General features: G+C 32.7%; 1 protein-coding gene across 3 annotated transcripts; it reads right to left on the bottom strand.

Annotated features, from left to right (window-relative positions):
* Positions 1 to 550: 550 nt before the first annotated feature.
* LOC143054840 (uncharacterized) lies at positions 551 to 11,263 on the bottom strand. 3 transcript variants are annotated; one of them, XM_076227894.1, is made up of 2 exons: positions 11,106 to 11,263; positions 551 to 2,144 (listed from the first exon to the last, which is right to left on the bottom strand). In XM_076227894.1, the coding sequence occupies exon 2, from the start codon at positions 2,130 to 2,132 to the stop codon at positions 1,302 to 1,304; it is 831 nt and encodes a 276-aa protein (XP_076084009.1). In that variant the 5' UTR covers positions 2,133 to 2,144; positions 11,106 to 11,263; the 3' UTR covers positions 551 to 1,301. The 3 variants fall into 3 exon arrangements, with proteins under 3 accessions (XP_076084009.1, XP_076084010.1, XP_076084011.1); XM_076227895.1 differs by lacking the exon at positions 11,106 to 11,263 and adding an exon at positions 9,170 to 9,262; XM_076227896.1 differs by lacking the exon at positions 11,106 to 11,263 and adding an exon at positions 5,648 to 5,669.
* Positions 11,264 to 12,654: the final 1,391 nt, after the last annotated feature.

The following is a 12,654-nucleotide window of genomic DNA, read 5'->3' on the forward strand; positions in this document are numbered from 1 at the left end:
TCTAGTATTTTTACTAGTGTTTAAACTTTTTTCATTTGAGTTATCAATATATGCCTGTATTTACTAGAGATATGAGAATCTGTACAATATGCAGATCTTCAGATATGACAAATGGTTATCTGCAATTAATTTTATTACTATAAAGAATGTATTAAAAACTCCCCATTTTCTTATCAGAGGTTGGTTGTTTTTTCAACAAAAGTAACAGGCCTGTACTTTGAAGATCTTCGAAACTTCAATGCACCTTTCGTCTACATAAGACTCATCAATAGAAAAATTCGATCTTCAAAAACAGCAACATTCCAAATAATTATGCTAAATACGGGTATGGCAATATATATATGAGGGTATAATACATGAAGTGTTATAAAAAAAAATCAGTATTTATTACAAACAATAAATTTACATATAAGTGATGACAACTAGACTGGTAAAACCATCGAGGACGAAACGTTTGAATCAAAGTGATCTTTACAAAGAAGGATTTATCCCTCCCTAAGACAAGATACTTGTATCTACCATGTCTACGTTGGACATTATTTTTTACCAACTCTTTCAATTTGTCTTTTAGTTTGGAATGGGGAATACTTGTGTAAAGTGTAGAAATTTCAGATGCTTAGATGCTATTGCAAGATGAAAGAACCTTAGATTGTATGTACTCTAAAAGATCTTCGGAGTATTTAGTATCCACATCTGATGCACACCATCTCTAGAATAGGCAGTTTCACAATAACTTTAAAGGGCGTCTTTGATTGCTGATAACATTGATGTTACTAATTTAGAAAGAGGTATCGTGGAGCACTTGAAAGACCCATCAATATGCTGGTGTTTGTAAGGGTATAGTTACCGTTGTTTGCAAAACGTTATATTTTTGCCCGAAATCAAGCAAAATTTGGTGAATATCCTTCATTTGAATAATTTATCATTAAATGATTTATAAACAACAAATTAAACTTACAAATCAAGTGATCAATTAACGTCCTTTAAAAAAACCAAAAAACGATGACGGAATAATTATTACTGCAATGAAGAGTACTTTGAAGATAGAACTTGTTTACATGATTATTTAAAGTACTTCAACTGTATGCAAGGGAAACTATTTTGCAAAAGGGAAATGTATTGCTCTCTTAAGTCTGCACATCTATGCCGAAATATATTTATCCATTAAGCCATTAATAATGCAGTATTTCTATCATTACGTCAAGATCCGGGTTAGTTGATATGTAAACTATCTCTTAATGTGAAATTCAAAAAAAATTATGATGTCTATGATTAGAACTTTTAGTCTATGACCTATTTGATTAGTCAGGTGATCTGTCTAACATTTCCTCAACCGACAATTCTGTAGGATTTTTCGTCCTTAGATAGGTGCACTTTTGAATTCCTTCGAGAATTTCGGCATTTTTCCGATTTGTCATTTGTTTGTGTTCTTCCTCTTTTATATACGTTATGATATGGCGCTCCTCGGTAGACGTTAGTGGTATTCTTGACAATTGTTTAATGGTTTTGGGTATCCTTTGGTTTAACTCGCGTTTTAAACGTATCATCTGACGTTCGTATTTTTCCATTTCCGGTGAACTATCACGTGATCTTATACTGTCACGTGACCTTCTGACATCACTATGGCTGCCTTTTAAGCTGGTATCACTGCCTTTGTTCGCCTCTGGATTGTTTGAGGTAGAACCATGTAATCCTATGAAAGGTTCATGCGAGTGAAATACATTCGATGGGAGAGACATCCGTCTCGTTTTAGAATAAGATGGAACCAAAGGACTTGTAATATATTGTGCAACAGGAGATTCTACTTTGTGTATTTTTGAAATACTCCCTCGTCTTTCATGTAAATTGGGTTTTCGGGGACCATCAATGTTAGTTTTAGATTCACTGATGCTAAAACTACTGGCTCTTCTTCTGGAATCACCCATATTGTTATTTTCTGATTTTTTCTTAAAGTACGAAATATCGAAGTCCGGATCTGGTTCGTCTTGTTTGTCCTGGTCTTTTTTTATTTCTTTTACTTCGTGTTCAAGCAAACATAGGCTACCTTCTAGTCTTGAGTGAATATTTTCAAGTTCAGTTGACAACCTTCTTTGACGCATTTGATTTCTTTTGATGGCATATCTGCTATCCATAACTATGTTTATCTGGAAATAATACATAATTATTAGCATTTTGAGAAAAGGATTTGTTGTTCGAACATGGGAACTGTATATCTAACAATGTCAATATATATGTTCCTGTTCGAACATAGAAAAATAAGCCCAATTAAATTTAGAAATAGATATAATACCGCTTGAAACAAAATCGCAAAAAGTACATTATACCAGGCTTATAATTTTTATCGCCAAACAAATGTAATAGACTCGCATACTTTATTCCTCTCCAATAATAACTAGTATTATATTTTTATTCGGGATTCTTTGGTTTATATAATTGCACGATAATTAGATTTAATGGTTTTAATTAGTAATGATATATCAGCTTAGATTATTCGCCTATTTAATCTATTACAATGAACCGTAAATTCATTAAAGCGATATTACACCCCAGCTCCTTTGTTCTAACAGGGGTGATCTGAGCCGGATCACCCCTGCCAGATCACCCTAGTTTGAGTTTCTTTGTTAGGCATGCTTTCCTTTGTTCTGTAACATTTTGGCGGGAATGTATAATCCACTATAAAACTTATAATTAATTTTACGGAAAAGACTATCTATCAAAATTCACATAGAAAAAATCCAGTAGATATGCTGGGATTCGAACTCAAGACCTTTAGCATATCAAGCCACGACACATACCACTACACCAGGACGACTTGATACGAAATAATAGTAATTTGACATACTTAAAGGAAGCAAGATATTTTTATTAGTGGGGCGAGTTGTCAAACCTTTATTCAGTGGGGTTTTAACCTTTTACGTTAATTTGTGAGTTTTCAGACTGATTGTTCAATTTGATTTTACACTTTTTCAAAGTGGGGCAAGTCGGTAAACAAGATTGGGACGATATTTTTATAAAGTGGCGATATAGCGTGGGCCGATTGGCAAGTGGGGCGAGTTGACATTGTTTGATATCTACTCATCGTGTTTGGGGGTCAAAAAGGGTATACATCATATAGTAATATATAAAGTAAAATATATGGTTGTGTGGCGTTATAAAAAAATATAAAAAATATCAGTAAAATATATGGTTGTGTGGCGTTCTAAACTAGATTTTATGAATTGTAAATGTTTTTTCGTCTAATCTAAAACAGCTGGGATGTAAAATAGTTATCCCAGTCGGACTTGGTGTGTCAGTGTTAGATCACCCTCTGGCCTCCGGCCATCGGGGTGATCTTACACTGACACACCGCGTCCTTATGGGATAACTATTAATTATAGTTTATGAAAGAATGAACAGTAAATATCCAGATCGTGTTTTATTACAGAATTAAAAAAATTCTTTACTTTGATTTTTTTTTATTTCTTTAAGAGGGCATTATAAATAAACTCAATAAACTTCGAAGTATATATACTAAGGGGACACTAAAAGCCATTAGGTCGAAGAGAATATGACAACGTCAATGCGAAAAAGGGCAAAAAACTAAAAACGATAAAAGGACAATCAAGTTAAAAAAACACACAACATAAAACAAAAGTATATATAACGAAAGACAAGAAACTAAACTAAAAAGGATGCTGTTCGAATATTGACAGTCGTAAAATTAACATATCGCTTTTAAATGTCGTTTGTTACTTCGTTTTTCAAACGCTATGTGTGAGAGAAATGAGGAAATTTATAGAAAAGAGAAATATAAACAAAAAAGAAAAAGAAAAAGATGAAAAAATAGATGAACAAAAAGAAAAAGTAATGAATAATTGAAATAAAGGAAGTAATGAGTGCTAAAATCTAAAGAATAGAGAATTTTGGATGGCTATAAAACAAAGTAACGATTTAACAGCGAATGTCGGGAGATAAAAAAAAAGTTTTTTTTTGTCTTCAACGCAATCTGAATCAAATTCAGATCATTTGTAACTAGCTGTCTCGTCGAGCATAACAAACGCAGAGAATTATATCTTAATCAGATTGTCGTCAATCGTACGTATAAATAGTTCTCGGCAGAAAAGTAAAGATTTAACGATCTGTAAAACAACTATAATAATAAAAACCTGTCATAAAGGTCAACTCTATTGACTAATAGTCTTATCAGGTCACCATATTTCCTGTCTCACTGTACACATATGCATTTTGAAAATTGATTTTAAAGATCACCTCTCTTAAAAGATAAGTTTTTTTTTCTAGTACCGATGATGTTGTTTGTAGATCAGTTTTGAATGTGGGTCTGTCCGTAGAGGTTTGCAAAAAAAGGAAAAAATGGACGACAAATATAAAGAATGAAGAAAAATAGACCAAAAGAATAAAGCGAAGGAAAAATGGGGTGCTTAAATATAAAGAAAGGAGAAAAATGTTTAAGAAAAATGAATGATATAGAAAAAAAGAATAAAATAAAATAAAATCTACCGAAAATATAAAAAGGACCCTCTAATCCAGACCCTCTTTTAACATGTACATAGAAAGGAACAATACAGGTACTACTATGTGGTTCTGTTACATGACATAAAAAGATATGACAAAATAATGTTAAAACTAAGTCGAATGTTATGCAGTTTGTTTGTAAACACGCACCACTTTTACTGCCGAGTCTGCATTCGAGCCCCTGACTGTCAACACCTAATACTTGAACATTGGTATTTAATGCTTCTCCGCTTAGCACGCGAAATTTAGGAATACGCGCAATAAATTCTGGGTAAGGTGACATTTCTTCCCGCAGACCTTGTCAATTAGCACGTTTAAAATCTGGCTCAGCGTATCGGTCGAGCACACAGCAAGGTTTTATATTCATATCACATTATCTCGTCCTGAATATGCATTCTATTTGAAATTTGCAACTGGACGTTTAACAGTCATCTACCAGCCATAATACCGTGTTGTATGTGCATAGACTTAAAAGTTTGTTCAAATAGAAACAAGAATGTGTCCATAGTACACGGATACCCCACTAGCACCATCAATTTCTATGTTCAGTGGACCGTCACAATTTGGCATTACTATTGAAAAGATCATACCATATGGAACATGTGTATTAAGATTCAAGTTGATTGGACTTTAACTTCATCAAAAACAACCTTGACATAAAAATTTAACCTAAAGTGGGACAGACGGACGAACGAGCAAACGGACTGATGAACGAACAAACGGATGCACAGACCGAAAAATATAATGTCCCTTAATTGGGCATTACAAATGAAAAACATGTTTTGATAATTTCTTTCAAACATACGTTTGCAAAGTTTACATAAACTTTGACAAACTATGCACACGCTGAAAATGCGTCTGCAGTTTGTCGTTTGTCGTTTGTCGTTTGTTAGTACAAACGCTATATTTGTTTATAACATCAACCTGATTAAACGATGTATTTTTTTCTACGTTTGTAAAAAGTCTGTTTACCAACAACATGTGCATGCATTATTGAAAGTTCACACAGGGTCAGTAAAGACTTATTAAACGATGTATTTGTTTCTACTTTTGCAGCGTTTAGAAAACAACAACAAACGCGACACAACGTTTACAAAATTTGGCTTAGAAAAAAAAGCACTCAAACGAGTCTTACCTTCGCCGTAAGCCGCCGTAAGCCGCCGTAAGCCGCTGCAATTATTTATATATATCAAATTAAGTCTTTTTATGTCAACAAGTTTTAATTTACGTACACTCGTAAATCTTCATGGGTTTGGATATCAATACACTATCATGATCTATTTAAGCGTAAAATGTACCCATTGGAGGTTAAATTATATGAACAGATAGATTTTAATTAAATATGTACGACAAACAATGTTATCATTTGAAATTAAAATACAAACGTGTCTCTATTCAATATATGTCAATTAGAATTATTCATGCATTTTATGTTAATATTTTACCACAACTTTGATGAACAAAATAATAAACTCAAGCCAAATATGCAAACTTTAAGATTTTTTTTTTAATTGACGATCCTATATGTTTTAAATCTGTTTAAGTCTATTCAATTCAAGGACAGAGTTAAGTTGACATTATGTTAATTTTTATGTCTGTTCTTCCGTCCGTGCCACTTTTGAATCCGCAAATACTCCTGATCCGCACGACATACCTTTGTGAATCATATATAGAATCTGTTTCCATATAATGTATTTTTGCAGCTTTCATTCAATTTACTTCATCATGATTCTATTGAATGAGTTTAGTCTGACATGTACTACACCACACCTACAAAGTACACATCCGCTTCTCCTAAACTCCGAATTTTCAAAACTATCACTCACACTATAAGTTTATATATTGCCATTGCCATTGTGCACATATAATTTTTAAATGATTAGATTAATTTTGGGGTTTTCTTTATCAAATGAATTTATATGTTTCGGAGTTTAGATTGACGTCCATTTTCACTGAACTAGTACATAATTTCATTTAGTGGTCAGCTGAAGCCAGGTGCGGAATATCCTCGCTGTGTTGGAGACCCATTTGGGGCCTACTGATCTTTGGTCGGATTGTTGGCGCTTAGACATATTCCTGCCTTTTTTTACTTAAAACTCCTGTCCTGCCTTTTTTTATTTTTAAATTTCATCCAAGAGAAAAGGTAGAGTCGATTTCCCAAGATTTTAAACCACATCAGGCCCCTGCCATTTAAGGAGGTAAACCTAGGTTAAGGGAAATAACTCTTAAAATCATCAGTACGTTTGTGTCAACCATTTTCAAAAACATATTCTAAGCTTCTAGGTTACATAGATTATTTTTAATCTGTTTCAGGTAAATGCTTAAAAAAACATTGATGAACTTGACTGTTGCAAGCGCTTAACTGATTTAAAGAGTTATCTCCCTGAACCAAGGTCTACCCCCTTAAGTTATTACAATATGAAAAAGAGTGACTTTCTTCACTTAGAAGCAAAATTCTATTTAAAGCAAAGCTGTTATACAAATCAACTCCTGTTGGTTAAGGGTCATCATTTAATATCAAATTTCAATATGGTTAGGATACTAGATTATCCCTACATCTTTAATATATAAAGTTCAGTGGCGGATCCAGAACTTTTCATAAAGGGGGGGGGAGTGACTGAACTAAGAAGGGGCCCTTTCCAGTTATGCTTCGGTGATTCCCTATATATATAATCAATCAAATTTGTTCCCCGAAGGTGGGGGCGGATCTCTCAGGCCCCCCTGGATCCGTCTATGAAGTTTGCTTATTTTTCTTTATTTCATGGCAAAAAAGTCGGTAAAAATAATTATTTCAAATTTAATGTCACGGAGTGTTATATGGAGACATTTAGATTTTTTGGATTGCAAAACAGAAAACGGAAATGAAAATAAAAAATAGCAAAACAAGTAATTAAAAGATAACAGAAAATAACTGAAATAGGAAATATTTTCCCCGAAGTCGTATGGTGGGACTAGGGAAAATTAGAAAACGTCAAATTAAACAGTACAGGGGCCTGTTTGTCGATCTGTCATAGGATCTGTCCTAAGACCCAAAGTCTTATATATCTTGGGTATAGATTAGGATAATGTAACTTTAAAGGACTTACGAATTGTATCAGCATGCATATCGAAGCTATCTTACGACTATCTTAGCTAGGATGTCCTAATCGCTGAGAAAAAAAATGCTTTTAACGCGTGCTAAATACTTCATAATATTTTAAATTTTTTACCTTTTGAAAATTTGTCTTGCTTGTTCTTCCCGACATTTCGTACAATGCTTAATTAAGTGTATTCAAGTCGCTTTGAGAAAAAATAACTATTTGCAGGTTCTTAACAGAAGCCAGCACCAAAATACCAAGCGTTTTGATACAACCACCATGAAATTCATTATATTATTACATGTATTACAACATATCAATTTTGTTATTATGCAGTCATGGCATAACCAAATTGTAAGAGAAATGTCAAAACTACATGTTATAAGCTAGAATTTGCATGTGAAAGGTGGATTTAAATTTCAAAATTGATGAATTAGTAGTTGAATTGCATCTATTGAAATGAAATCAGTAGCTGTGTCAGTTTTGAAACTTAATGTTATGTACATTTTGAGGTCATGCACTGGAATAAGTTTAAAATAACATTAAATATTGTACAAAATGTGTCAGATTAACTTGACATTGAAAAAGAAAGGAACAAATAACCCGGTACCATGTTACAATAATTAAGGATGGAGCTTTACAAATAAAATAAAAAAAATCAATTATTTTATTAAAAAGAATTTAAAACACTGCTCCAGATTTGCGTTCTCTATAAAATTTAAAAGAAAATATAATATGTAACTTTTTTTCAATAGTCATATTGATTTCAAAAAACTAATATGACACAGGAAAAATATCCTGATTTGAGTGATAGCTACTCATTTGAAGGACCCCCTGCCCAAGAACTGTTGTTTCGGACCAGCATCCAGGGACAGATATTAGAGCGCCAGAAAACATGCAAATATATGATACCGTTCCATAATTAGACTGGTATTTGTTTTGTAATTTTGTTGTTGTGTTTCTTAAATTAGAAATAAAGGTTTAAATCAACTAGTGGTTATATATATAGATGCAGACATTGATACGAAAGATCAGATCAGTAAATAACTATAAATAATCGGATTTAAAACAATAGACGACATATTGTGCTGTCGAGGTTAATGTAAGTTCAAAAACAAATACTGTGACGGAAAAGTAATTATATATTCCCAATTTATAATCGAATTCTTCTTGAAATTTAACTGACAAAACAAAATGTGAATGGTATCGGTGCCAGTGTTTATATATATATATGTGATATATATATGTATATATATATATGTGATATATATGTATATATATATATGTGATATATTCATTGATATGGCCATAACAATAATAAATCAACAATTTTTAAAAAATAAATTTCGAAATACTAAGAATGACAGCGTTCTACCACATGATCAGATCGCCTTAGCCGTAGTTTGCCAAATATTTCAGAACTTTGGGTCTTCAATGCTCTTCAACTTCGTATTTCATTTGGCCCTTTTAACCTTTTTGATTTCAAGCTTGTTGTGGACGATTTGCGGGCCTGGCGCGTACACAAATTTTAGGCTGTTATCTATGATGAGTTTATTTAATAGTTATTTTTATGCACTTACCCTTATATTTAGAGTTTTTTATGTCCAATGTTTAAACATGAAATGCACAACTGCTATGTTTCGACGGTAGAGTTCATTTTGTATAAAATTTAACACATGCATAATTTTACGTACACATTAAAACCCCATTTAACAAAAGCAACCCTAGACAATGTACATGTCATTTACCATTTATAATTCATTCCCAAATTGTTCATGTTTATCCATGTGATTTCAAGGCCCTGTTGATAGTTCGGAAATGTTTTTGTTTAAATCTATTGAGTACTTTTTATTGATCAACGACCAGCACTATTTCCTGCTGGTACTGAAATGACTATTCTACGATTTTTAATAAGGAAATGCTATCCTTCAATGAACTTTCCAATGATTCCGTTATAAAGGAGGGTCTGAATGTGGTTTACAGAATAAGATCTATGAACAAAAAATAAAGAAATATGGGCACACAATACCGCAAAATAAAGAACAGAAAATAATTGGGTGCCTTAATATTTAGAATACAGAAATTGACAAAACTAAAAAAATACGTGTAAAAGACAAAACAAGAAAAACCTAGACTCGTTCATCCAAACCCTCACTAAGGTAGAAAAATTACCGGGTTAACAAGGGAGAGCACTTCACTTTAATTTACTCTTTATTGATCAATGACCAGGCATGTCCTGCTGGTATTGAAATGACGATACAACAAAACGTTACAAAGGAAACGACGAACATCAATAACTTTCCAATAATTCTATAATTAAAGTAGTATTTTATTCTGTTGGTCCATTGATTATTTATAACTAAAGACTAATTTATAATGAATAAAACAACCTGTAATGATTAGACAAAACGATTTTTAAAAATCTTGATTTCTCATTAATAATTATAACGTCTTGGATTATAGCGGTTTTAGTTGATCTGCACGCGATACTATAATCAACATTGTTCCTGTTATATTTGCTTCTTCTCTTTGTGCTTTAGATATAAAAAGGGAGAGCAGAAAACTAGACCAATGAAAACCGAAAAAGTCGTAGAAAAACCGACAACAGCTTTAAAAAAAAAATATTATAAAAAGGTAAATAAAAAACATCTCACAGAAAATAAAAGACTGAGTCAAACAATACCAACGCAAAAATAGGCAGATGTGATATGAATGTAAATGAAAAAACTTTCTGCCCGAGTTTAATTATTCGCCGCCTTTAACAATGAGGCCGAACCCCACATCTTAGAGCCAAAACGTAATATGAAAATTACATGTAAGTACTATATATGTCTTTTCCAATAGTCTCTATCTTTTTATTTTGTCTCATTAAGTTCAACCGGAAATCTGTTTGAATCCATAACTTACAATACCTAGGCTTCCCCGGCTATTTGTATGGTTAATATTGCTAATTCTTTAATTTTCGATTAAGTGGTTTGTTAACTGATGTTTGTCCGTTCGTCTGTTTGTTTTTGCTTATGTCTTTTTTTTCAGTGTATGGGTTTTGATTACTTTTGTCTTAATGTGAATGAAAAGCTAATTATTGTACTTTTAACATTCAATATAAAATAAATAGGTGTGAAATGATTGCTATGGGCGGATCCAGCCATTTAAAAAAAGGGGGGTTCCTAACCCAGGACAAAAAGGGTGGGGGTGGGGGTTCCAACTACATGTCCCCATTCAAATGCATTGATCGTTCCAACCCCGGAACCCCCCTCCCCCTGGATCCGCGCTTGATTGCCAATGACAACCAGCCACTAGAGACCAATTGACGTTAATGTAAGCTATACGTCAACGTACATTTTTTTTACGGCTTGGACAATGCGTTATCTTAAAACCGCATAGTAAGGTATGTGCATAAACGGCCCGAAGCATTTCCCGACAAACAGGAAAAGGGGAAGTACAAATGCCATTGTTTTTAGAAAATTAAATATGTATTAAACACCATTCTAACAAATTCATACAACTATAACTAACCTGCCATATCTTGGATATTTATAAAATGTTTTTCCCGTATTTTATAAGAACTAAAACCAACAGCGCAGCATGAAATATAAGTAAAGGACAAATGTACGCCGGTTAAATACTGACACTGTATTACTTCCAAGTGAATTCATTCAAAACATTAATATAAAACTAAATTATTAATGCTTCGTTTAAAAACTAAATGACATTTTAAATTAAACCAAAGAATTAGAAACAATGATCATTTATATAAGAAGGCCGTAAGTGATCTTATCTTTTACGCAAGGAGTCAAAACATTCTCAAAGGCAAATAACATAACGCGGCCGATGTCACGTAGAACATACATGTTTACTTGAAAAGATGTATTTTGGAGAAGAAAAAAACCATGTTTTTTTAACGAAATATTTACAATATATTCAAATTTATAAAACATAAAAAAACAAACCATTTATGATACCATATTGACAAACATCTGTTTGTAATGTGTTGGCTTTTATTTCGTATCGATGATATTGAGGGTGGAAGAAGGTTGATTAATTGATCGGTTGGTGTTTAACGCCACTTTTAACACTTTTATAACTATTGTTTTATATCGATAAGTTTTTATTGGTAGTGGAAGCCGAAGTCCGAAGAAAGAACCACCGGTTTTCGCTAGGTTGAAGATCCATCGATGGCTGTTGTCTCTTTGACGCATATTCAGTTTACATTCTCTATTCCATAAGCTATTCAAACACATGGCAACTGTTTCCGAAAATAAGAGAAAAAGGCAGTTTATTTTAAAAGCTGAAAGCGGCTGGATGTTTCTACCAGCGGTGTCAATTAGAAGTGTTTTCTTCTACATCCAAAAGTCTTCAACCACATTTTTTACAACGTTGCATTTATAATAAACTGTTATCAAAGAGATATGTCTCGCTTTTTTGTAAATTCGATAATGAAAATGTTGAAATAAAAAATAGCAACACTTTAACATGTAAGTTTAGCAAATATTCAAAGTCAATGAACTATGATTGAAGGTACATGGCTAAACAATCTCCATGGAAATGGGATGTGCCAATGCTAATACAACTGCATACCATATACCATTGACTTATCATTAGTAGTTCTCTTTAAAACAAACCTAAACACAAACTAATACATGTAAACTAAGCAAAATTTCAGTCAATAAATCATAACTGAGAGTAAGGGTAAAAAAAATTCCATGGTAATGAGATGTGCCAATGTTAATTCAACTGCATACAAGTATCATTGACCTACCACTACTGGTTTCCCCATAAACTGACCAAATCACAAACTAATACATGAAAACTAAGCAAAAGTTTTAAAGTCAATAGACCATGACTGAGGGATCGGGGCCAAAAATTCTCCATGGAAATGAGGTTTGCCAATGCTTATACAACCGTATACCAATTATCATTAACCTACGACTAGTTGTTCTCCATAAACTGACCTAATCACAAACTAATACACTAAAACTAAGCAAAAATTTCAAAGTCAATAGACCATGTATGAGGGGGCAGGGCTAAATAATCTCCATTAAAATGAGATATGCTGATGCTTATA

The sequence above is a fragment of the Mytilus galloprovincialis genome, chromosome 12, assembly GCF_965363235.1.
Source record: "Mytilus galloprovincialis chromosome 12, xbMytGall1.hap1.1, whole genome shotgun sequence".
Lineage (NCBI taxonomy): Eukaryota > Metazoa > Mollusca > Bivalvia > Mytilida > Mytilidae > Mytilus > Mytilus galloprovincialis.